Below are 27,952 nucleotides of genomic sequence, written 5' to 3' on the forward strand. Positions count from 1 at the left end.
AAAAAAAAAAAAAATTGTAAAACCAAGAAAAAACAAGTACTGTTTTTGATAATCTCAAAATGAAAAAAAGTTTTTCTGAAAATCAGTGTGAAGCTCAAAAGGTACAGGATAATGAACTACATAAAAATAAAATATGTTCTCGGGGCCCTATGGCCCATGCCTGTAGTTCTAGGAGCTTAACAGGATCTCACTACCACGCCAGCTAGAGAAAAATTCTTTGAGATTCCATCTCCAATTAACTAGCAAAAGGCTAGACTAAACGTACAACTCAAATGATACAGCTATGAGCAAGAAAGCAGAGTGAAGCCAGGCACTGGTGGCTCACGCCTGTAATCCTAGCTACTCAAGGAGGCTGAGATCTGAGGACCGAGGTTCAAAGCCAGCCCAGGCAGGAAACTCCATGAGACTCTTATCTCTAATAAACCACCAGTAAACCAGAAGTGGCACTGTGGCTCAAGTGGTAGAGTGCTGGCTTGAGCTGAAGAGCTGAGGGACAGCGCCCAGGCCCAGAGTTCAAGCCCATGACAGACCAAAAAAAAAAAAAAAAGTGTGAAAGCTTGAGGTCCTGAGTTCAAGTTCCAGTACTGGCACCAAAAAACGAAATAAAATATTTCTATAGCAAAAACATTGTAACAGTCAAGATACAAGTCACAATATGGGAAAATAGTATTAGCAACAAATTACAAGAGACTAATTTCCATACCATGAGAAAAGCCACACAAGTCATTCTAAACTTAACCCAACCATCCACTAGAAATAATGAGTTAACAGGCATACACAGAAAACTTCCAAGGAAAGGATATAAAAATGTGTCTTAGAAGCCGGGCGCTGGTGGCTCACACCTGTAATCCTAGCTACTCAGGAGGCTGAGATCTGAGGATCGCGGTTCAAAGCCAGCCCGGGCAGAAGAGACCATGAGACTCCTATCTCCAATAAACCACCAGAAAACCAGAAGTGGCGCTGTAGCTCAAGTGGTAGAGCGCTTGCCTTGAGCTGAAGAGCTGAGGGACAGCACCCAGGCCCAGAGTTCAAGCCCCACAACCGATCAAAAAAAAAAAATGTGTCTTAGAACTCATGAAGAGATATCTAACCTCATTTCTACTAAAATTAATGAAAATTACCTTGTTTTTTTACAGCTAAAAAAAGTTTGATAACATATTATAGAGAGAGTAGGTATGGAAAACAGTATTCTGACACCATTAGTGGGGAATAGAAATTGGTAATATTTCTACAGAAGGCAATTTAACAAGAACTCTCAAAACTTAAAACACACATAATCTTTAGCCTAGTAATTTAATTTTTAAATGTTATCATAGATACATTCAATCATAAACATTATGACATATCTGCAGTTATTCATTGCAGTTACAGTAAGATATTGGTGCAATCTTAAATGTCCATCAGTAACCAACTGAATAAATTACTATAATAAAAGTCAGCCATAAAAACATGAAACAGGGTTAGGGCTATAGCTCAGCAGTAGAAGGTGTGCTTAGCAGCTTAGTATATGCAAGGCCCTGAGTTAAATCCCCAGTGCCAAAAAAGGTCAGGGGACAGTTGAATAACAAATAATAACATCCAACATAAATGAGGAAAGAAAATCAATGTAAAATAGTACTCATGGTTGTGTTCTGTTTTGTTTTTTTAATGAAAGTCATTGTACTAAAAAGCAGAATTAGAAGCTTCTTTAAGAACACTTAAGAAACTAGGTCAATGTGCTCCTCTCGCAAAGAGACTAAAAGGTGACTAATTTTCCCTGGGCACACATTTTCTTTTCCTTTGAATTTTATCCCACATAAATATTATTCCTTATTCAATCAATTAAATAATTAAAGGTTTCCTTGAAAGGGGTAGGAGAATGTTAACAAAATAGAATTGTTAAAAGAAAGGTTCTCAGCTCAGTTTATTTAGGTTCAGATCCTAGTCAGATCCTGCTTGCCATCTAAGTCGGTATGGGTGATCTTAGCCTCAGCAAACTTCAGTTCCCTCCTCTGTGACAAAAATGGCACTAACCAGACTGGTTCTGTAAAAGGTAAGATACCTCACATAAAGATCTTGGTACAAACTTACAGGCACATGTAGGTTACTCAGCAGAGATTTTTGCTCTTTTTTCAGATAAATCTTCTAATTGTTGTTTGCTTTTGTTTGATTTTTACTAAGAAGCAGAGCTGAACCTACTTAAGAGGTGATAGTGAAAGGAGAGAAGACTGAAGCAAAATGCCAATGAAGTAGAGGGTTTATATAAAGAGATAATTTTATTACTTGAATGGGAGACAAAAGGTAAGAACAGATTGTACATTCTAGTTTGGAACAGAACTAAAGATATTCCCACCAAGCAGAAAAGATCATTCTGCTAAGAATGAAGGACAAAGTAGTGCATCCTGCAAAAATAATGATCAACTGAAGAGCTTACTAAAAGTAACAAAAGAGGGACTGCATCTAGAAAAGTTGTTTTGCATCAAGAATTTCAGGACTCTGTACCTATCAGTGGGTTTCAACAGTTACATAATATCTCCTGTAGGGCTGTATGGCACAGCTGTAGATGCTGGAGAACGAATTCTCACAAGCACAAAGAGGACGGAGAATTACTGAGTTCAGAAGTTCAATACCATCCTGAACAACACAGCAAGAGGCTGTCCCAGAGTAAAACAAAATTTTAAAAATAAAACAGAATTAAAATGGGTGGGAGATAGATAAAAAGGAAATGAAGGCCTCTAAGGAGAAATTTTAATGTAAATTAAGAGCAGACTGAAAGAAGAGACACAACTCAAATGCCCATCAGCTGATTACTAGATAAACAAATGTGTTATATCCATGAAAGAGCATAATTCAGACTGGGTCAGGTGGCTCACATCTGTAATCCTAGTTCCTCAGGAATAGGAGATCAGGAGGACTAAGGTTCAAAGCAAGCCCAGGAAAAAAGTTAGCAAGATCCCATCTCAACCAACAACTCGGGCAGAGTGATGCACACTTGTCATCCCAAACTCAGGAGGATATAAGTAGGAGGATCAAGATCTAAGGTCCATCCTGGGCAAAAAGTGACACTTTACCTCAAAAAGAGACAAAAGCAGAGAGAGAGAAACAGGGGGTAAGAGGGAGGGGAGAGGAGAGTATGGCTGAGAAGACACAAGACCCTGAATTCAATCCCAAATACTGCCTCCTCAAACAAACAAGCAAAAAGAGAGCATGTAATTTACTCCATGAAAACAAAGAACTGATACATGTTACAACATATTATGCTTGCAGACCTGGAAGCAAACGCCTGCAATCCCAGAACTCAGGAGGCTTAGGAAAATCAAGAGTCAGAAAGTAAATTTACTTGTCAGAGGATGAAAAGACAGGAGACTGCTAACAAGTATGGCTTTCTTTGGGGGTAACGAAAGAGTTTGGAATTTGAGAGTGACAACTGCTACACAACAGTATGAGTATACTAAAAATGATTTTTAAGCGGAAGCTTTTATGTTAAGTGAACTTTTTCCTCAACTAAAAAAATCCCCCTCCCCAAAAAAAGTATACGGAAGTGAATTTGTAAGTGATCTAAGACATCACAAGTAAACAGGCTGAAAAGAACAGAGGTCTAGGTAAACTTGAAGAACAGCCGCAACAATGAGGCTGAGAACTGGAAGAACTGGAGGCACAAGTGAGAAAGCAGCCTATCAGCATTCCAGATCTCACAGCTTACAAATGTGAGGAGGCACAGAATATGGCACCGGAAAACAGGTGACAGGATTAGCTCAGAGGTCACTATCACAGGAGTTAGGGGAAAACTGTAAGGAGCAGAAGCACACACATACACATTGCAGCTCTCAAAGAGGAAGGACTTAAGAATGCAGACAGAAACACAAAGACAACTAAGAATGGCAGTGTTTGTCATAATGCCAGCACTTAAAGAGACTGAAAGAACAAATGAAGAGTTCTAGACTAGTCTGGACTACTTAGCAAGATTCCATATCAAAAAAAGAAAAAAAGGGGACTGGGAAGGTAGATCAGTGGTAGAGTGCTTGCCTTGCATGCATGAGGCCTTGGGTTTGATTCCTCAGCACCACATAAACAAAAAGAAAAAAGCCGGAAGTGGCGCTGTGGTTCGAGTGGTAGAGCACTAGCCTTGAGCTGAAGAGCTGAGGGACAGTGCCCAGGCCCAAAGTTCAGGCCCCACGACCGGACTTACAAAGAGAAATGTTTCTATTTAAGAGTAAATGTCGGAAGTGGCACTGTGACTCAAATGATAGTGTGCTAGCCTTGAGCTGAAGAGCTGAGAGACAGCACCCAGGACCAGAGTACAAGCCCCACAACTGACAAAAAAAAGAAAGAAGAAACATCAAATTACTCAAAATTATCAAAGTAGTTGCACCAATTCATTCATTTCATATTTCCTTTACTAAAGCACAGATGACAGGAATGTAAAAAGCTTATTTTCTATCTTTGAATAACACACTCTTTAATTCTCACTTTTTCATGTGCAAACTGGAGATGACATGAACTTTGCAACATTATCCGGAAGATTAGAGCTAACAGAAGTAAACACAGGACTTTGTGCCAAGTAAGTGCACACCAAATGAGGGTCTTATGTTTGTGTGTGTTTTAAAAGACAGACTGTTTTCAAGGAGCTTATAGTCTATTGAAGAAACATCACCATCATCAATATTCATTTAGAATGAGTTAAGAACCATGTTAGGCACTCGGTATATATATATTAGGTGACCTTATTCTTATAACAGGAAATAAACATATACTCATATTTCCCCCTTTAGAAGATAAAGAAACCAAAGCACAAAAAGGGCAATTAGTTTGTCCAGGTCATATAGTTACTAACTGGCAGAACCCTGTTCAAATTCAAAGTAGCTACAAGTTTCATGCTCTTAACTACTAGGCTAAGCTACAAACTAAAAATTACAATAATGTTATAATAGCTTAAGTGGAAACCTACTCAAGAAATAATGCAATACAAGAAAAAGAGCCAAAGTTTGGTAGCAACTGAGCTGAGATTCAAATGATGTGCACTTAAATAAATAGGAACAAGCACACCAGTGAAAAAATGCAACCAATACAGAAATTATATCTATATGACAACTATGACACAATATAATGTTGTCTATTCTAGAACACCTTACAGAAGGGACAAGTCATTAGGCCCAATAAGCAATGCCGCTCATGAAGCATTACTCACGAGAAAAAACTTTTAACTACTGGTAGCATACATTATAAGCAAAGTAAACATGACCTAAGTCATCTAGCTAGTGTAGCCTGTCATTGGTACAAGTTACAGTGATATTATAGGTGGAACTTGCCCTGAACAGTTAAGAAATCACTAAAATAATCTTGAGCAACCCCTCCTCCTTTCTGCCAACCCCTACTAGTTCCTCAACGCCAACACCTTCACTAATAAGCACTTCTGTGTTCCTCAGATTTACTTCTCCCTATCAATGCCCATAGTTCTAAAGTAAAAATGATAAATAATTGCTTCAAAACATGTGAGAGAGCAAGATAATGAGTACATTTCTTATCAAGCATTGTTGCCTCCTCCTTTGTTTCCCCTTCCCATCCCTTCCCATCTCCCCACCACCACCCCTAAACCCCCACCACCCCCCCGCCAAAGTTGAAAGGTTTTTGACGTAACAAATCATTATCTTGCCCATGTAATTGTAACCCCTCTGTACAGAATTTTCACAATTAAAAAAAAAACATATGAGAGGTACATTTTATAAGGGATCAAGATCTTAAAGAAGAGAAACATACAAGCAACTATGGAACTTTGGGGAGAGAAGAGAAAAATAACTCCAGGTTAAAACTGTCAAATTTCTACCATGCCCTTTGGAAGAGAGAGCTCTAAATCAGGCTTAAGACTTCTAGTACCAAATGACAATATTTCAGTCTGTGGGGTTTTTTTGGTGTTATGATCTACTGAATCAGAATCTATGCTTTCAACAGATAAGACCTCAGGTGATTCCAATGTAAAATTTGAGATGCATTACTTTACATGCAATATGTTTTATAATAATTACACAAATAGAAATTGTTTTTCAGAAAAGGTATTTCAAATACATGCCTATGATTTATCTCTAAACATTTGAAGAGATTTAGCTAACAATAGTTGCAGAGGAATGAATAAATATCAGAAGTCATGTCTTGCTCATTTTAGTATCTGCCTGGTACATGACAGACTTCTTGTATAGCTAGCCAAAAAATATTATCAACAATTAATATAGAAGCAAGATAATGTATATTTACCCTTATACAGAAGATGGCTGCAACAATCACTAAGCATTTCTTATATTTTCTTAAAAATGGAATGAGCATTTTAAATTTTTATACTTAAACCAGATCACATCTAAATTTATAATCAATGATGGTCAAGGTTATATATAAAATCTACTAAGCATCCAAAAGGATAAATACAATCCACAAGATACTTAGCAAACTTTTAAGTCAGAATTTTGTTACAAATTCTTGCTTTGGGGGGCTGGGAAGGTGGCTCAGTGGTAGAGCGCTTGCCTTGCATGCCTGAGGCTCTGGGTTTGATTCCTCAGCACCACATAAGCAAAAAGAAAAAAGCCGGAAGTGGCGCTGTGGCTCAAGTGGTAGAGTGCTAGCCTTGAGCTGAAGAGCTGAGGGACAGCGCCCAGGCCCAGAGTTCAGGCCCCACGACCAGACCAAAAAAAAAAAAAAAAAAAAATTCTTGCTTTGGCACTTAATATTCTAGTTTCAAATAAATAAGCTACTCAGTATCTCTATCCTTAATTTCTTCAAGTGTAAAACTGGAATAATAGCACTTACCCTGATAGAGATATAAATTAAAATGAACTATCTACAGTATGACTGAAGATACTAATCATTACTCATGGAAAAGAATTACTATTTTAAAATTCTTAAAAAATTACCTTATCAAGCTTCAGTTCCAATTCTGCCACATCTCCTTCTACTTCTTCCAAAGCAGCCCTAGAAAAGTTAAATATAAGTAAATTTTCATTTATTTAAATGTACTCTTGAATAATAACTTTAAATAAAGATATAGTTTCCAATTCTACTTTACATAGAGTAATTATTTTATAAAAAACAAATACTTCATAATCGTGTAGTTTAGCAGACATAGAACTTTTGTTTGGGACAATGAGAAGTTTCATTAGGCCGATGTAATAAAAGCATTAGTATTATTCAAATTAAATCAGTAATTAAAGCTATTTTGCATGGTTTGTTTGTGGTTCTGGTGCTAGGGCTTGAACTCAGGGCCTGGACATGTCCCTGAGTTTTCTTGCTCAATGCTACTAGCACTCTACCACTTAAGTCACAGCTCCACTTCAGGTTTTTTTGGTAGTCATTTGGAGATAAGGGCCTCATAGACTAGCCTGGGCTAGCTTCAAACCACAATCCTGCCTCTAAGTAGCTAGCATTACAGGAGGAAGCCATTCATGCCCAGTTCTGCATTAATTTTTTAAATAACTAAGAGTTTGTAAAAACAAATGCTAGATTCATAGCTAGATAGCTATTAATCAAATAATATCACCCAAAATCACACATTAAAAAAAGCTTTAAAAAAATCTGAATAGAAAATGTTAAAAGTTGACCCTTAAAAAATCTGATTTCCACTTGGGGGGCGGGGGAAGGGAGTAGTTGGAGAGGTGGGGAAGGAAGGGATAGTAGGGGATTATGCTCAATAGGAAATGTACTCATTACCTTACTCTTGTAACTCTAACCCCTTTGTACAGTATCTTTACAATTAATTAAAAAATTTAATCAGATTTCCAGCCAAGAAAACACCTGCAGCCAAGCCACTGTAATACTGACAACCAAAGAAGCTTTTATCTTAGCGATAATTCAGAAAAATAGAAACGAGGTTTTTACTTTGTTGTTTGTATTTTTTTTTATCTCTTTGTCTTGTTTATCTGTCTTTGGGAGGGTAAAAAGAGGCAAAAAATGGGAGGGACAAAAAGGGTGAACAAATGCAGCAATGGTATTCACTAGATACTATGTTGAAAATGAATGATACAACTTGTGGATGAGGACAGGAGGGAAAAACTGGGAGAGCGAGGAAAGGGGTAGGTGACACTGTCTAAAAGAAACGTACTCAGTACCCGACTTATGTAACCATAACCCCTTGGTACATCACCTTTACAATAATAATAAAAATAAAGGTAACTCAGAATAGTATTAGCTTTTATTTTCCTATAATGCAGAAAAATTAATATAGAAACTTTAGCAAAGGGTAGACTGTATAAAAATCAGAAAATAAATAGTAAGACAGATACTTTTTCACAAAAGAGAATAATGGGCAACATGATCAAGATGCATTGTATGTTTCCAAATACTCTTTGGAAAATGGTGACTCCTTTGTACAACTACTTATAGATCATAAAAATATTTTTAAAAAAAGAATGAGTTCTAATACTAGTTAGCACTTTATAACAATACAATGCAATGTTCCCAAATTGGAAATTTATAGAAAACAATATATAGTACCAATTAGAACTTTCTTAAGGACAAATAAGATTTTACATTAAAAGTTATATATAATAAAGTCTAACTCACCCTACTTTAAGTCTGCTTAGTTTTTTTTCTTTTGTTGTTTTTTAATGCTGGTAACTAAACCCAGGACCTCACACACACCAGGTAAGTGCTCGATGAGTGGACACTTCCCAGTCTTATTTCATCTTCCTATATCTTCTTGATAAACTATTTTCCAACAATTAGCTTTAGAAGTAACTAAGAAGTGATTTAATCAGATAGTGGGAAGAGACTAACCTCCCACAAAACTATTCCAAATCCTAGGTAAGACAGTCTCAGGCAGTGGAATGGAGCAAAAAACATTAAGATTCAAAACTATTTCCAGAGCTACCTATTTCACCTCTGTGTGATCTTTGAATCACTCTAACAGTTTATGATTCTACTTCTAAATCTGGTGACATACATTTATTTATTTATTTATTTATTTATTTATTTATTTATTTATTTATTTATTTATTTATTTATTTATTTATTTATGGATCTGGTCATGGGGCCTGAACTCTGGGCCTGAGCACTGTCCCTCAGCTCTTCAGCTCAAGGCTAGCGCTCTACCACTTGAGCCACAGTGCCACTTCTGGCTTGTTTTCTTTTTTGCTTATGTGGTGCTGAGGAATCGAACCCAAGGCCTCATGCATGCAAGGCAAGTGCTCTACCACTGAGCCACCTTCCCAGCCCCGACATTTATTTTTTAAAGCTTTTAAATCTCCAAAATTAAAAAAACAAACTATAAATTGTTCAGTAAAGAATTGCTCCCACATATGGTAAGAAACAAGAGGCAGCATATCTCCACTCATAGAAACAGAAACACTTCCCTGACCAACAGTTGGCTATTACCTTCAGCAGTGTTTTTCAAAATACATATTGCTCCTTTACCTAGAAAAGCTTTCCCTTTCACTTTAATTCCCACACCTTCATCTACAAATCATTCAAACTTACCCCATATGAAAACAAATATATGTCTACTAGGGCATTCACTATACTTAACTATAAACCTGACTATCCAACAACAAGAACAATGTCAAGAAATGTACATTCATGTCACATAAGAAAACAAGTTTTGCCAGGTGCCAGTGGCTCATGTCTGTAATCCTAGCTACTCAGGAGGCTGAGATCTGAGGATCGTGGTTCAAAGCCAGCCTGGGCAGGAAAGTCCGTGAAACTCTGTATCTCCAATAAACTACCAGAAAACCGAAGTGGCGCTGTAGTTCAAGTGGTAGAGCGCTGGCCTTGAGCTGAAGAGCTGAGCCCAGGCCCAGAGTTCAAGCCCCACAACCAACAAAAAAAAAAAGGAAAAGAAAAGAAAACAAGTTTGGGGAAATGGTTGGTTAGTTGGTTGGTTGTACTGAGAACTGAACTCAGGGCTTTGCTGTTCTTAACCAGGTACTCTACCACTTGAACTATGCTTCCAAGCCCCTGTCTGCATTTATTTTTGAGGTAGGGTCTTGTTTAATGCAAGGATCATCACAGCTTGGGTTGTGATCCTCCTACTTGTACTTCACTGTATATATGGGAAGACAGGTACACCTCTGTGCCCAACCATTCTGCTTCCCTGTAGTTAAAATAATAGGTATGTACCTCTATGCCCAATTGTTGTGTTGGGTATCTTCAGCTCCAGGCAAGCTCTCTACCACTTGAGCACAGCGCCACTTCTAGTTTTCTGGTGGTTTACTGAAGGTAAAAGTCTCACAGACTTTCCTGCCCGGGCTGGCTTTGAACCGCAATTCTCAGATCTCAGCCTCCTGAGTAGTTGGGATTACAGGCGTGAGCCACCAGCGCCCAGCTAACTTTTATTTATCTTGACTCAAATTTCAATTTTTTTGTTCAGATGAACAGCTTAAATTTTGATGCAACCTTTGATTTCTTCTAAACTTATAGACTGATAGAAACTTCATGTACCCTTCAACCTTACTTCATCTTCCAAGTGTACCAAATTACCTTTGTGAAACAAAACTTTAAAGAAAGGTATAAGTTTATGTACAAGACAGAAATAACTGCTTTTTTACCTGTCACTTTAAAACAGTCTTTTTTATTCAAAGTATCTAAAATTTAGCCCTCCATTCGGCATTCCAAATTTCTTTAAAAAGAAAAATCTCTTGCTGAGTACAAGAGATGACTAGAAACCTAGCCAGTCTAGGGGGAAAAAAATGTCTAAGAAACTCCATCTCCCATTTAACTATAAGAAAGCCAGGCTGAAGACATGGCTTTAATGGTAGAATACCAACCACAGTCCTGGCACAAATAACAATAAAAGCAATTATAATAAGTTACTTAAAAATTAAAATTTTCTGTTGATCATAAAAGCTGTATGTGAAACATTTGTAGTAACAGATTAGGAAACTATTGTCTAAGGCATTTCTTAGTATAAAAACTAAGTATTTCTTAGTATAAAAAAATGCAGAATGGAAGTGGCGCTGTAGCTCAAGTGGTAGAGCACTGGCCTTGAGCTGAAGAGCTGAGGGACAGTGCCCAGACCCAGAGTTCAAGCCCCACAACCGACAAAAAAAAATAATAATAATAATTTTTTTAAAAATGCAGAATAGGGGCTGGGAAAGTAGCTCAGTGATAGAGTGCTTGCCTTGCATAAGGCCCTGGGTATGATTCCTCAGCACCACATAAGCAGAAAACGCTGGAAGTGGCGCTGTGGCTCAAATGGTAGAGTGCTAGCCTTTAGCTGAAGAGCTGAGGGACAGCGCCCAGGCCCTGAGTTCAGGACCCGTGACCAGCAAAAAAAAAAAAAAAAAAAATGCAGAATATAGAAAAGGCACAGTCTCAGTTCAAATTTTGTTCCACCATGGCCTTCTCTAGGCCAAAAGGTGTCTTACAGAAAAATGTGCATCTGTAAAATAAGTAGCGAAGTAGCCACTTAAAGGAACTATAAAAGATGATGCTGGTGGACTGCCTTGTAGACCCAGCTACCAAGTCTGTGAGGGAAAGAGATAGCTAGATCCCAGGGGGTTCATGACCAGCCTGATAACACAATAAGACCTCTATATCCAAAAAAAGAAAAGAAAGAAAAGAAGCTGTAAGGAAAGTTGAAATAAGGGACTGTCCATACCATCAACCACAATTTTGACTCCCTATTACTTCTATTTATTAATGTGCTAAAACCATTCTGAACACATGCTTAATATTAATAGTTTATACAACATACCTTCAAATATTAGATGACAAATATTACTCTTCTGCAACCCTCCCGAATATTACTCAGCATATAACTTTTTTAAGGTGCAACACATTTTAAAAATCAAACTTACAGATCCCTCTTCCTCTCCAATCTTAAAATTCATTATTTTAAAAAAAAAATCAGGCTGGTAACACAGAGGTAGAGCAGTTGCCTAGCATGTACAAGGTTCTGTGTTTGATCCCACTGCAACCACTAAATAAAAATCAAGCTACAAACACAAACAATGAAAGAAAATATGTAATTAAACAGTAAGATAAAATTTTTAAAATGAGGACAATAAATAAGGAAGAGAGAGTACAGGAGGGAAGGGGGAAAAGGAAAGGGAAAAAAAGGTATCAGCAAAATACTAAGAGCTAGCACATTATAGCCCAACAGGCAAGTGTGGTCTATAAGCCTGTTCAAACAGCCTGTGAGCTAAAAAAGGTTTTCATATTTAAATGGTTGAGGAAAAATCCAGAGATGAAACATTTGCAACATGCAAAAATTATATTAAATTCAAGTTTCAGTGTCAGTAAAGTCTTACGAAAACACACACAGATTATTTCCCTATTGTCTATGATAGATTTCATACTTTAATGTAAGTTGATTAAGACAGACCATGAGGGCCCAAAAGGCCTAAAGTGTTCACTTCTATCAGACCATTCACAGAAAGTTTCTGACCTCCCTCAATGAATACTAAATAAACAACATGAAGAAAAAGTCTTTCTCATATATAAGATACATATAAGAAAGTAAATTTTAGGACATAGCTCAAACTGTACCCTAAGAAACTGAATAAGATCAAAATTCAGAAGAATACATTTTTACTTTTGTAACATCTTCAATATTTATATATTCATATATCACAATTTTTTATTATTAACTAAAAAAATAGTTAACTCAAAACATGAAATTAGAAGATATAAAAAAAAAAAACAGCAGCGGATGTTAACACTGAACCATTTCTAATCACATAGGGATCACTTTTGGTTGAGAATTAAATGAAGCTCTACACAAAGCATTAAAATAGAACACTTTCCACCCAGATAATTACATATCCCTACTATGGCAACAGTTTTAAACTGCAGGTTTAAGAGTATCCATACAAATAACTAAATAATATATGTAATACAAGCACTACATTTTCTTTATGAAAGAAAATTATGTGAAGCTAGGCATACTGACATGCCAATAATCGCAGCACTCAAGATATAGGAGAATTATGAGCCTGGGTTACATAGAATTCGTCTCAAAAAAAGTAAAACAACAAAATCTTTAAAATGGAATTAGAAATTTTAAACTAAGTCATATGATAATGTAATCTAAAATGCAACAACAGGACATTCAAGATTAATGAGCACAAGCTGGCCACCGGTGGCTCACACCTGTAATCCTAACTATTCAGGAGGCTGAGATCTGAGGATCGTGGTTCAAGCCAGCCCTGACAGGAAAGTCAGTGAGACTCTTATCTCCAATGACCCACTCAGAAAACCAGAAGTGACACTGTGGCTCAAGTAGTAGAGCTCTAACCTTGAGCTGAAGAGCTAAGGGACAGTGCCCAGGCCCAGAGTTCAAGCCCCACAACCAACCAAAAGAAAAAGATTAATGTGCACACAAAATAAATATTCACAAGCAATTAAAGACAGGCTCTAAGTCATAATGAGGTCCTAAGGAATTATCAAATATATAAAATATTCAATAAATACACAAATATAGTATATAGGACTGAAGATTAACTCAGTGGTAGAACACTTACAGCATGAGTAAAGCCCTGAGTTTAATCTCACAATGTAAAAAAAGTGAATGTATCTATCATTTATGCAGAGAAAGAGTACAGATTTTCAAGCTAACATTTGAATTCTCTGTCATATATGCAGAGAGAGAGTACAGATTTTCAAGCTAACATTTGAATTATTTGGGGTGTTGTTTTTGTTTGGGTTTTTTTTAATATTTTATTTTATTACAAGGGGGATGTCAGAGGGGTTACAGTTATGTAAGGAAGGTAGTGAGTACATTTCTTGTGGAACAGTGTTATCCCCCTCCCTTGTTTTTTTTTTGGGGGGGTGGGGGTCTAGTCGTGGGGCCTGAACTCTGTTGGGCGCTGTCCCTCAGCTCTTCAGCTCAAGGCTAGCGCTCTACCACGTGAGCCACAGCGCCACTTCCAGCTTTTTTCTTTTTGCTTATGTGGTGCTGAGGGATCGAACCCAGGGCCTCATGCATGCAAGACAAGCATTCTACCACTGAGCCACCTTCCCAGCCCCTTGTTTGGGTTTTTTAATATATGTGGCAGTATTGGGACTTGAACTTTGGGCATCATGTCTGGGGCTCTACTGGTTGAGCCGTACCTCCAGTTCTGGCTCTTTGTTGGTTGACTGAAGAGAAATCTCAGACTGACTCACCACTGGTCTGGCTTCAGACATCAATCCTCAGATCTCAGCCTCCAGAGGAGCTAGGATTCTAGCTATGAACTACCCAGTGCCTGGCTTGAATTCCTTGTTTTATATTGTAGATCTATTCTTAAAAGTTGCCTATCTATTGAATAGCCATTTAGATACTCAAAACTGCCAGTATTCATACATCAAGAAAACTACCATCCCTAACCAATTCCTTCATTTAGCTAAACAGCCTTCAACTTGGGCCATAGTAGACTATTCTTCCAAAGAAAGGAAAATAGCTAAATAAGGAAAATTCACTATGATTCACTAAGAGAGAAAAAAAGGCAAAAAAAATCTCCACACATCAATAGATTGCTCCCTCTGAACTTTTGCCAAAAGACAGACACCAGAAACGCCCTTTTTAAAAGAAATTTCCTAAAACTATCGATTATGAAAACCCTCAAAAGATTTTGTATTAAGAAGTTTCATTTTTGCCTCCTAAAGTACATAGCAAAAGGCAAGGAATATGCATACAGATAAAAAATAGCAGGGTTTCTTAAGCTGTTTGCTAAGCTGAACTTTTTTTGTTGTTGTTGTTGGTCATGAGGTTTGAACTCTGGGCCTGGGTACTGTCCCTCAGCTCTTTAGCTCAAGGCAAGTGCCCTACCATTTGAGTCACAGTGCCACTTCCTAAGCTAAACATTTTAGAGGGAGAAAAAAAAATAGATTCTGCATTGCCATACTTGGATCTCCTGAGCATGCTTCATTTATTCTACTTTGCAGCTTGTAAACATTAGTCTGCCATTCCACAAATAGAATGATTTTTAAGGAGAGTGGTAGTGGGCAGCTAAAAACATAACTTTTTTCCCTTGAGTGCTCCCTATCAATTCAGAGCATCCAAAGTAAAACCATGAGATGGTAATAGTTGAATGAATATGTCACCAAACCATACTGCAAGGTTGTGACATAAGCATTATGGTACAAGTAAATGAAAAGCACACTCTTAAATCATTACTCAAGTATCAACAACCTTATAAATCCTAGATCACAAATTTTTTAAGATTAAATTCTTAAATATCTCTCAAGAGAAACCGCAAGACAAAAAAGTTGTATTGCAGCTCTCTTCCTAAGGGTTCAGCTTCTCACCTTAAAAGGTATTTGATTTCAGTAGTCACCACTAGTACTTCCTCTGAATAGCACATAGCAGCTATGCACAGTTATTTTTATCATGTGAGATGATAAATACTCATTATTTACAGGAAACTTGTCTAAGGAAAATCTAATCTAATATGAAATTATTTTTTCATCATAGTCAATTCTAATTCAGAAAACTATTTGCTTTCTTCCTCCTCCTGTGACAGACTGCATTTCTTGTCCAGAAAATTAGCATATTCAAGCCAGTGAAATGTCACTATGATGACAGGGGAAATTAGTATCATTATGCTTTGCTACAAGAAAGGGTAGAAAAAGAGAGGTCCCATTTGTTATGTATGCTGAAATCAATAAATCAAAAGTGGCAAGCAGCTGATTACTAGTTTTCATTGACGTTTTCATCATAGAAAAACAATATGAGCTGGGCACTGATGGTTCACACCTATAATCCTACCTACTCAGGAGGCTGAGATCTGAGGATCCATGTTCAAAGTCAGACTGGACAGAAAAGTCTGTGATACTCTTCAATTAACTACGGAAACAGACTGGGATCGGAACTTTGGCTCAAGTAGTGGTAGAGCTCTAGCACTGAGCCAAAGAAGCTCAGAAACAGTGCCCAGACCCTGAGTTCAAGCCCCAAGACTAGCACCAAAAAAGAAAAGAAAAGAAAAGAAAAGAAAAGAAAAGAAAAAGCCAGTGTAAAGGCACTAGTTCACCTAAAAGGGGTAAAGTCATTACAATGAGAAAGAAGGTAAAAAGTTAAGAGGGGAAAAGAAAGAATTACAAACTTACTACACAATATTGTCTTCAGACCTGTCTTTGACTGGGTCCAAAACATAAAAGCTATAGATATATACAAGTAGATACAAGTAGATTTGTCTCAACATTTTTAAGCTAACTTTCCACATCATTCCATTTTCAAGCATTACTATCACTTGGTAGGTTTTGACTTAATAGGAATATCAGAAAATTATTTTTACTCTTTAAAAGGTTAAAAATCAAAGTTAAAGCAGTTAAGACTTTTCTGTGTATCATACAGAAAGGTTTCAGTAATACCGTTAGAGAAAAGATGTTACTGCAGACTTCATGCCGACAAAAGGAGAAGAGGAGAATTCCAAGAGGAAAGAACACTGGCTGGCAATGCTGTCAGGATGACCAAGCATTTAATAGAAGACTAGACTATCAATGCACTCTCAATAAAAGGAAGGAAAAAAAAATCAAGGGACAAAGATATCTAGGGATAAGCTATAATAAAATTCCTAACAATCACATTCAGAAACCTGCTATATTCCTGCTTTCATGGCTGTTTTTGACTACCCTTTTCAAGTACCTAGAGCACCAGACACCCAGCAACTCACAGCAGGATAAGTAATCACAATCTCAGCCTCCCAGGGTTCTCTCCAGGACATTATCAGAAGCTGTTCAAGATTGCCTTTAAACCATGAACCTATTTATTGGGCTCTTAAATTTGTAATAATACATTCTATTCATAGATCTTGTAAAATTAAACATTTTATGAGGTTGAAATACAGTGTAAACACTTTTCTAAACACAGCTGCTTTACTTTCATTACAACGTTCTGCCATTCAGCAATTTACTAAAAGTTCTTACAATTCATGATCCTGAGGTTGTTACTCATTTCCTCTTAATGTTTTTTATCTTTTACATTACTATTTTATATTTTTATCTTAATGTAGCTTTATATATTTGCATAACATGATTTTGATATGTATCCTAGGTTGGCCTTCAACTTTCAATCCTCCTCCCCTAGCCTCCCAAGTGCTGGGATTACGTGTTACCACTATTCCTAGCTGATGTAACAGTAATTCAATGTCTCCTGTTGAGACTCAAAGGTCTCTAAAGATGGTCATTATGATTTGTTTACATATCTATTCCTACTTTAAGTAGTTAGTAAGTAAATATTGCTCAATAAGTGGAAAGATGCATGGAATGAATAAAAATTTTAAACCACTACCCCTAGGATAATTCTAATTAATGAACTTGAAATTTCCCTTGTTTTATTCTGACAACAAGAGACAACAAATAATATACTGCTTCATACACATGAATTAAAAAAAAATGATCCTTCCATCAGATAGCTGCCCATCTGAAGAAGATAGCAATAAATGAAAAACATTAAAAAATAAATAAATGAATTAGATGGTATGCATGCAGTATTGATAAGCACTGTAGGAAAAGAATTCAGTTTAGATACCAGTGGCTCACCTCTGTAATCCTAGCTATTCAGGAGGCTGAGATCTGGAGGATCATAGTTCAAGGCCAGTCTGGGCAGAAAAGTTTTTCATTTTTTGCCATTTGTGTGGCTTGTACTTAGTGTCTCATGTTCTCTGCACTCATTTTTTTTTTTTGTTCACAGCTGGTACTTTACCACTTGAGCCATGCCTCTACTTCCAGTGTAAATGTTCTTGATTCTTCAGTAATGTAGTTGGTACAACTGCATTAAGGTTAATGTAGCTAGATTAAGCAAAAATAATGAGTCTTATGGTTTTGTTTTCTGTTGAATGATAAACTTTCTAAATTTGTAGACTAGAATGTATAATCTATCCAGTTAATAAAAACAATTTGAAATGGCTTGTACTTGTGAATTCATTTTAATTTTGAGAATGCATTAGCAAATAGCAGTAGTAATAGTAATTGGAATGCAATCAATTCTAATTTTATAGAAAAACAAGAAAGCACAAATATTGAGCTGTACTATAGGTCTTAGAGAAGTAGCTAGATTAGCAGTCCTTGTGTATGTATGAGTTAAGAGTGTGTTTAAAGTCAACCTCAGCAGAACTATTGCCCTAGATATCTGACAAAGAAAATGATGCTCCCTTTTTTGGTCTAGTTTGTTACTTTGGTTTTCTTGAATGATTTTCAAATGGACAGTAAAAGAATCTAGCTACTTATCTTTCTTCTTGAATGTTAATGCATTTTCAAGGATTATAGTGGGAACAATCTTATTTATGTATGCAGGTATTGGTCCTGGGGTTTCAAATCAGGGCTTTTGCTGAGCCCACCTCCAGCCCTTTTTAATGCTATCAGTTTTGGACATAAGGTCATGCTTCTTGTCCAGGTGTGCCTGGGTTGCAATCTGCCTGTTTTATGTTTGCCATCATAGCTAGGATAACAGGTTGGTGTCACAAGGCTTCTTTCTGTTGAGATGGAGTCTTGTACACTTTTCTGCTGGGTTGTCCTGGAATCATGATCCTCCTAATCTCAGTCTCCCATATAGCTGGAATGACAGGCATGTGCCAGCTCCCAGTCCCTGAGTTCAAGCCCCATGACCAACAAAAGAGAAAAAAATTAACTACTAAGTCAATTTTGAGTAACTATTGTTTTTAGTTTAATGCCAGAAGGAACTAATGCATGTATATATATATTATATTATATTATATATATATATATATATACACTAAAATCTATTCATATATAAGGGTGCCAGAGTAAGAAATCTGAAATAAATGGAAACTGTACCCATCTCTGACCAACTAACGAACATTTCAAAATTCCACTCACTATTCTACTCACTATGGCCGAACCTTCTGAGTTGAAGTATGTGTGATTATAATAAGCTTCCAGGTTAAGTCTGATGCAATCAACCACAGAACAAAAAGCACTATAGCTGGGTGCCAGTGGCTCACACCTGTAATACTAGCTACTCAGGAGGATGAGAACTGAAGATCATGGTTTAAAGCCAGCCCAGGCAGGAAAGTCCGTGAGATTCTTATCTCCAATAGACCACCAAAAAAGAAGTGGTGAGGTGGTTCAAGTAAAGAGTGCTAGTCTTAAGCTGAAGAGCTGAGGGACCAGGCCCAGAGTTCAAGCCCCACGACCATGGGGTGGGGGAGAGAGGAGCACTACATTTAAGAGCAAATTAAGTCTATAAACTCCTTCAGAAAACTATATTGTAACAAATAAACCTATCTTTTTCTTTAAAAAGCATATAATATTTTAAAATAATAAAAAACTTTTTTTTGTCAGTCCTAGGGTTTGAACTCTGGGCCTGGGCACTGTCCCTGAGCTTCTTTTGCTCAAGGCTAGCACTCTACCACTTGAGCTACAGTGCCACTTCTGGCTTTTTCTGTGTATGTGGTACTGAGCATGGAACCCAGGATTTCATGCATGTGAGGTAAGCACTCTACCACTGAGCCACATTCCCATCCCCCAAAATAAGAAAAAACTTTATGTATGTTAATATATTATAGACTAACCATCATTAGTTTTCAATTCTAGTGGCCACTTTGCTAAAGAAAGCTAACTCATCTCTTAACATGTACTAAATAGAGGCATGTACTGTGTAAGTAGAGGGCAGTCTGATGTGGATATACTATTTAAGCCTACAGAATAAAGTCAACTCCTATGGAACAAGGGGCTCTCCTGAAGGAGAAGGTCATTCCCAGTGCCAAATGTTAAAATGCCATCTATTATCTGGAAAAAGCCAAGAGTAAGAAATGGGCAGGACCTAAGAAATGTATTTTACCCTAACACAAGTTAGTTGTCATTAACTAGACTATATACTATACTTTAAATTTTTCTCTCATGTTATTTAAAATTTAGAAACGTGCTTTTTAAAAAGCTTCACAGCTATATAAAAAAGAAGCAAATGAAAACATGCATCCAAATCTGAAAGTGAATACGATAGCAATGAAAACTAACATGTAGCCACACAGGGCAGTTCTTTCAAGGCTAACTTGGAGAACCAAGGTTATATATTCACTTTAATTTTTTTCTTTTTTATAGGGCCATATTTTTAGTACAAAATATAATGTTCTAAGAGGTAACCAGAATTAGTTCCCTACCAAGAAAGATTATACAAAATATTCTTCCTTCTTTGGTCCCTGGCCCTCCCCTTGGTGACTCACTGCTAATCTAACAATGAATAAGTTGACCAACCCAGAAAGATACCTGAAAAGCCTGATTATCTAGATTTCATAATATTCACTTCCTACTATATTTTCCTTTTACAGGTTGACTTTATGGATTTTTTGGAGGTATTAGGTTGTGAACTCAGTACCTCACACTTACTACGACAGTCAGTCTAGCACTTGAGCCATTCCATCAGTCCCTCTTTTCTAAGTCTTATACCAGCAAAACATCAAAAACATAGTCTGAGTAGATATATAACGGGTAAGGATAGAATCAACAATCAATAAATAGTCTGAGTAGATATATAACGGGTAAGGATAGAATCAACAATCAATAATTTGTTGATTATTCAATAAAGAAAATCCCTGGACCTAATGTTTAGTCTACTAAGCAATTAAAGAATGGATACCAATCCTTTCAGAACTTTTCTCAAAAAATTAAAAAGGAAAAAAACCTATCTATAACATTAGCTTTATCCTTATGTAATAAAGCCAGAAAAAGACCTCACAAAAAATTACAAATACACCTTATGAGATACTAATGCAAATATTCTCAATAAAATACTAGCCAGCCAAATTTCACAAAACAACGGATTATGAACCATAACCAAGCAGGATTTATTACTATAATAAAAGGATAGTTTGATAAACCAAAAAAATACATTTAAGATAGCATAATATTAGCAAAATTAAGGGGAAAAATCCATGATCATCTCAACTGATACAGAAACATCATCTGAAAAAATTCAAGATATTTTCATGATAAAAAAAAATACTTAACAAAATAGGAATAGAGGAGGAAATGAAAGTGTAGCTCAGCCTTGGGAGAAAAAGCCAAGCAAAGAATATAAGGCCCTGTGTTCAAGCCTCATATCCAGCACATGCACGTATGCATGCACTCACGCACACACTCACACACACACAAGGCAACAGTGGTCACAGTTATAAACCTAACTACTCAGGAGGCTAAGATCCTGAGGATCACTGCCAGGATATGAAAGTCAAATTACACTTCAAAAGGCTAGAAGCAGAGCTGTGGCTCAAATGGTACAGTGCTAGCTAGCTTTGAGCACAAAAAAGCCAAGGACAGTACCCAGGCCCTGAGTTCAAGCTCCCAGACTGCTACAAAAATGTGAAAAGTAAAGAGAAAAGGGGAGAGAAAATGAGGGGGAGGAAGGAAGAGAAAAGAAGTAGGGGGAGAGAGAGAGAGGGAAGGAGGGATACAGGAGTTACCTCACCATAGTAAAAGCCATGTATCAATAATTCACAGTAAAACCAGGCATGGTAGTACATTTGTAATCTTTTGCACTTAGAAACTGAGGCAGCAGGATCATGAGTTTAGGGCCAAACTAGGAGGTAAAGTGAGAGCTTGTCAAAAAAAAAAAAAAAGCCACAACAGTAAAAGCTTGGGCTCAAGTGATACAGTGCCTGTCTAGCAAATGCAGGGCCCTTTAAAATCTCAGTACTATCAAGGGAAAAAAATGAAAGCTTTTCGACTAAGACCAGAAACAAGATAATAAAGACACCTTGATCATTCTATTCATCAGAGTACTGTAAGTCCTACTCAGTGCATAAAGGCAGATTACAGTATTATAATTTGCATCTGCAATGCCCCACAAAGGCCAAGTGTTGATCACCAATCTGTAGCATTATTAGGAGGGGTGGAATTCTTAGGAGATAAGACTTGATAGAAGGCTAAGATCATTTGAGGAGTCCCTCAAAGATGATACTAGAACCTTACTCCTTCCTCTCTCTGTTTCCCAGTCTCTATAAGATCAGTGTGTGTTCCTGTTACAATATACTTACTGCACTACCACAGGCTAAATGCAACATGGCTGAATCAGGCATGGTACACACATCTGTAATCCTAACAGGAGGCTGAGGCAGGAAAATCTCAAGTTTGAAGCTGGCCTTGGTTACACAAGGTATATACAGGACTGTACTTAAAAAAAAAAAAAAAAAAGGAGGAGGAGGAGGAAGAGGAGAAAGATGGGGGACAAGAGGGAGAGGGAGGGCCAGCTGGTCATAGTCTGCAATTCTGAAATTATGAGCCAAAATAAACCCTTCCTCCTTGTAAGTTGATTTTCTCAGGTATCTGAGAATAGAAAACTGACTAACACATAGACTAGTAAAGATACAGAATTTAGAACTAACCCGAACTCTGTAATTTATGGCAAAGGTGTCATGACCATTCAATGGGAAAAGACAGTTTTCCAAAAATGGCATTCACTGGTAAACAATATACATATACAAAAAAAAAGAATATACAAAAATTAACTCCAAAAGTGATCTACAGCCTAACTATAAAACCTAACTCTGTTAGAAAAAAAAACTATAAACAAAAACTTCATGACATTTGGTTTGGCAATAGTTTATTATATATATCAAAAGCACATGCAACAAAAGACAATAAATTGCATAAAACTTAAAAAGTTTTGTTTATCAAAAAGACACCTAGGTTGGGCACCAGTAGCTCACATCTATTTAGGAGGCTATGATCACAGAAAAAGCTGGAAATGCTTCTATGGCTCAAGCGGTAGAGTGTTAGCCTTGAGCTTAGGGACAGTGTCCCAGCCCAAAGTTCAAGCCTCAGAACCAGCAAAAAAAAAAAACACCTATGACTAAAAGCTGGTGGCTCAAGCCTATAATTCTAGCTATTCAGGAGGATGAAATCTGAGGATTGAGGTTCCAAGCCAGCCTCAGCACATTCAAGAGACTTTTCTCCAATTAACCAGCAAAGACTAGTAGAACTAGAGATATGGCTCAAATAATTGAGCCATAGCCATAAGTGAAAAAGCCAAGTGACATACCATGTCCTGTTTCAAATCCCAGTCTTCCCCACCACCTTACCCCCAACACAAAGATATACACAGTAAAAAGGCAACCCAACCCAAAAAATGAGAAAATAGATTTGCAAATTATATTTCTGTTAAGGGAGCCAGAATTCATAGAGAATTGCTAAAATTAATTCAACAAAAAAAAATCAAAACCAAAAATGGGCAAAGGACTAAAACAGATATTTCTTCATCAAAGATTTAAAAGATGCTTAACATCACTAAGGAAGTTCACATCAAAACTATACCACCACCTGCTATGACTTAAATGTTTATGTCTTTCCATAACTGATGCTGAAATTGATCTCTATCCTTTAGTATTAGGAGGTAGGAAGTGATTAAGTCATAGAAGCTCTGAGCTCATGAATGGATGAGTACAGTACTGTTTTAAGAGGTTGAAGTGGGTATCTTTTTTGTTGTTGTTCCGGTTGTGGGGCCTAAACTCTGTGCCTGGGCGCTGTCCCTCAGCTCTTCAGCTCAAGGCTAGCACTCTACCACTTGATCAACAGCACCACTTCCAGCTTTTTTCTTTTTGCTTATGTTGTGCTGAGGAATCGAACTCAGGGCCTCATGCATGCAAGGCAAGTGCTCTACCACTAAACCATCTTCCCAGCCCCTGAAGTGGGTATCTTCAGTCCTCTTGTATCCTTGTTGCCCTTCTACTTTCTGTCATGTGAGGACACTGAAACAAGGCACAACTTTGGAAACACAGAGACAGGCTTCATCCATACACTGAATCTGCCAAACTAGATCATAATTTCCCAGTGTCCAGAAATGTGAGGGGGAATATATATATATATATATATATATATATATATATATATATATATAGAGAGAGAGAGAGAGAGAGAGAGAGAGAGAGAGAGAGAGAGAAAGTTGTCCAGAGTGTGGTATTTTGTTATAGCAGTATAAACAGGCTAAGACATTACCTTACATTCAATAGGATAGCCACTACAACGACAACAACAACAACAAAAAATACCAAGATAGTGGGTCACATCTGTAACCTAACACTGTGGAGGCCAAGGAGGAGGACTACAAGTCTGTAAGTTCAAGGATGCCTGGGTTCCATGGCACTGGCACTTGGTGAGAATGTAATGCTGTACATGTGCCACAAAAAACAGTATGGTGATTTCTCGAAAAACTCAGAATTATTTTATGAGTCAGCAAATCCCATTTGAGAGTATATACTCAGAAAAATGGAAAACAATACTTAGATACCCATGCTCACAGATCCATGTTTGCTTATTGTGGAGAAGCAAACTGTAGTATGTACATACAATAGAATACTATGAAACAAAAAAAAAAAGCACTCTGACATGTACTGCAACATTGAAGAGTGCCGAAAACAAAGCAAAAAAATGGCTGCTGCCAGTTGGAATAGGAAGAAATTAAATTAAGAATTATTGTTTAGCAAAAAAAAAAAGAATTATTGTTTAATGGCTATAATGTAACCGTCTTGTGAGAATAAAAGACTTCTAGAGAGGGAAGATGTGATGGTTACACAAGATGAATATAATTACTACCAAGGACTATAAATGTAAAAATTCTCAAGACAGTAAATATTACAGATTTTTACTGTATTTATTTATTTATTTATTTTGGTCATGGGGCTTGAAGTCTGGGCCTGGGTGTTGTCCCTCAGCTCTTCAGCTCAAGGCGAGCGCTCTACCACTTGAGCAACAGCGCCACTTCCGGTTTTCTGGTGGTTTATTGGAGATAGGAGTCTCACGGTCTTTCCTGCCCGGGCTGGCTTTGAACCGAGATCCTCAGATCTCAGCCTCCTGAGTAGCTAGGATTACAGGTGTGAGTCACCAGCACCCAGCTATTACACAGATTTTTATACTATAAAAACAAGCTGTTGTCCATGTAATTGTAACCCCTCTGTACAGTATTTTCACAATAAAAAAAAAAAAAGAAAAAAAAACAAGCTGTAAGAAAAATAGATCAAAAGGTGTCATGCATACTTTATTCAGCTATTTCCATGGAAATCTATAATCTTCAATATTTCTTCTCTGGTATATTCCTACTGCTGACCAATTTCTGACAAATTTGTAGGTCAAGCCATAGAGAAATTTATAAATAATATAATAAGTGTATTGCACTGAAACTCACACTGAACATTAAAAGAAATATTTTAAACTTGGCAATAGTAAACTATACTTTGTCATTAACTATACAGACCTGCCAGCAAACTTAAGAATCTATGCTTTTCTAGGCATGGTAATACACATCCATAATCCCAGCACAAATCATTTTCCATTCAAAACTAATCCTACAAAAATAAATGTTTCCCAATGGAGGGGGTAACAATGTTCAAGAGTTAGTGTACTCATTACCTCACTCATGTAACTGTAACCCTCTGTATAGTATCTTTACAATAAAAAAAAATACAATGTGAAATAATTAAAAAATGTTTTGAAGCCCAATAAAAAAATAAATACATAAATAAATGTTTCCAACTTGAACAGACAGGTAACTACTTTTCTCTTTGATCTGAAATCACTTCTTTGCCATTCACTAAATGTATACTCTTTGTCTCTGGCTTTCTAAAAACTTCTCCTTTCAGAATGACAATGATTAAGATGCATTATATTCATAAAGTTCTTTGTGAAACAAAAACTCCTTTGTGCAGCTACTTAAAAGGTAATTTAAAATATCCTCCTTTCATCTGTCTGTTTATAGGATTAATCTCTGTATTTCATTAATACATTTTAAAATCTGGTAGTAGAATGTTCTGATTACTATTATTTTTTTTTGCTTAACTTCCGAGTCTCACACATTTGTTCTTCCTCGTAAACTTCATAATACTGCAATACTTTTGCAATCTTTCAGTAAATTCCTCAGTCATATTGTCATTTTATCAACAAGTTAAATTCTACAATTGTTTTATAACTTATGAAGTCCTTCAAACTTTCTATGTCCTATCTTGTTACTAACTTAAATGAGATCTCTCCACAATATTTTTGTGTTTACTTATTGGTTTACAAGAAATGTATAGGTTTAAAGTATATACATTTTCAAAGGCTTTTTAAATTATTTCATTAATTTTCATTATGTCTGTCTTATCATTAATCAGATCTAAATATTATGAGTTGAAAAACACAGGATTAGGGTCAAAACATACACCTACCTCTGACCATACTCAACAATTAAATTCTCACAGAAGACCAGAGATATTTTCAAATATAAAGCAGAATGATTTCCATAACCATCAACTTGTTACAAGATAATAACAGCTAGGCTATGTGGGGAGTGAATGCCTATAACCCCAACTATCAGGGGGAGAAGACATGAGGATCATGAGCTGAAAGCTGGCCCAGAAAAAGTAAGCAAAACACTGTCTCAAAAACAAAATTCAGGCTGGGCCCCAGTGGTTCATGTCTGTAATCCTAGCTACTCAAGAGGCTAAGACATGAGGATTGCAGTTGGAAGCCAACCCAGGCAGGAAAAGTCCATGAGTTTCTAATCTCCAATTAACTACCGAAAGCCAAGAAGTGAAGCCATAGTTCAGCGATAGACTGCTATCCTTGAGCAAATTAAAGATGAAAAAGGTCAAAGACAGCACTGAGGCCCTCAGTTCAAGCCCCAGGATGGGGTAGTGAGAGAAGGGGAGAGGAGGGGAATATAAGGAAGGGGAGGGGAGGAGAAATGCAGGCAGGATGCAGTGGCTCACATCTGTAATCCTAACTTCTTGGGAGGCTGAGATTAGGAGAATCACGGTTATAATCCAGCCCAGAAAAAAAGGTTGCAAGTCTCCCACATCAACCAATGAAAAGCAGAGTGTGGTGACATGGGCTTGTCTTCCCACCTTTATAAAGGAAGTATAAATAGGAGGACTGAAATCCAGACCAGCCTGGGAAAAAGTGAGATCCTATTCAAAAGATAACGAACGCAAAAAAGATAGAACGCTTTCTTAACAAACAAATCCCAAGAAATGCACAAAGAAAACAAAAAAAAAAAATCATGGAAGAAGGGGCTATTTAATTTGAAAACGCTAAAGAAAATTTTATGTTTTCCAAGAAAAAAAACTATCATGTTACAAAAACAGTCTTGTTTTAGAAGAATCTTACTAATTCTAGATAAATTATAATAGGAAAATCATGAAACTTTATAAATTAGTGAACTACTTGGAATAATTTTTGTTTTGCAATGTTAATTTGAAGGCAGAGGGAGCAATTATGCTGCTCTTCTGATTTTTAGGCATGTTTATGCTCTTTCTAAAAAGAATGAATGAACGAATAAATGACCAGCAAAAATCAAAGCTAGACCCACAAAAGCAAACCAGGCAAGCAAATAGCCCTGAGTTCAAACCCCAGTTCTGCCAAAACAAACGAAACTAACTACAAATATTTTCATGTCATTTCCTTGCTAGAAACATTTTAATGTCCATGAATTGTGTTTCTGAAAATTTTACATTTTACAGTGACAAAAGGAGGAACAGTGTTGTAATAACAGTGAAAACTATATCTTTCTTGTAACTATTAGGTTAAATATAAGTTCAAAAGAGAAGAAAAGAATAAAAATCATTTTGCTTTCTTGTTATCTATTTACACTTGTTAATGAAGAATTCTGAGACTTTCAGTGTCCTTATAAGTTCATATTAGAATAACCTAGAAATAGTTTCAAAATTTCTCTATCTGTGTCCTACTTGCCTCTAAAAGTTCTCATTTAATAGGTCTGGAGCAGGGGCTACAAAAAGGTAGTTTGGGGAGAAAAAAAAACCCTGCCTGATTAAGAATTGTCTATTTGACTACATGTATAACTTCTCAAATAACAATGAAACATTAAATAAACAAAATGGGAACTAAAACATTATTTTTCTCTATTTTTTCCTTATAGGAAGAATAAGTCTTGAATAAGTGTAATTCTTTTTTTTTTTTTTTTTTTGCCGGTCGTCGAGCCTTAATTCTGGGCCTGGGCACTGTCCCTCAGCTCTTCAGCTCAAGGATAGTGCTCTACCACTTGAGCCACAGCGCCACTTCCAGCTTTTTCTGCTTATGTGGTGCTGAGGAATCGAACCCAGGGCCTCATGCATGCAAGGCAAGCACTCTACCA

At 36.8% G+C, this 27,952-nt stretch overlaps 1 protein-coding gene across 4 annotated transcripts in view; it reads right to left on the reverse strand.

Moving 5' to 3' along the window:
• Nucleotides 1-27,952, reverse strand: part of Acap2 (ArfGAP with coiled-coil, ankyrin repeat and PH domains 2) — a 116,429-nt gene that overhangs the window by 76,170 nt on the left and 12,307 nt on the right. For all 4 annotated transcript variants that reach the window (XM_070029879.1, XM_070029877.1, XM_070029878.1 and 1 more), the window contains exon 2: nt 6,879-6,936. In XM_070029879.1, the coding sequence (XP_069885980.1) occupies nt 6,879-6,936 (58 nt within the window). The remainder of the gene's footprint in view (nt 1-6,878; nt 6,937-27,952) is intronic.

This window comes from Dipodomys merriami, unplaced genomic scaffold (assembly GCF_024711535.1).
Source record: "Dipodomys merriami isolate MVZ:Mamm:240054 unplaced genomic scaffold, mDipMer1.0.p SCAF_2, whole genome shotgun sequence".
NCBI classification, from domain to species: Eukaryota; Metazoa; Chordata; class Mammalia; order Rodentia; family Heteromyidae; genus Dipodomys; species Dipodomys merriami.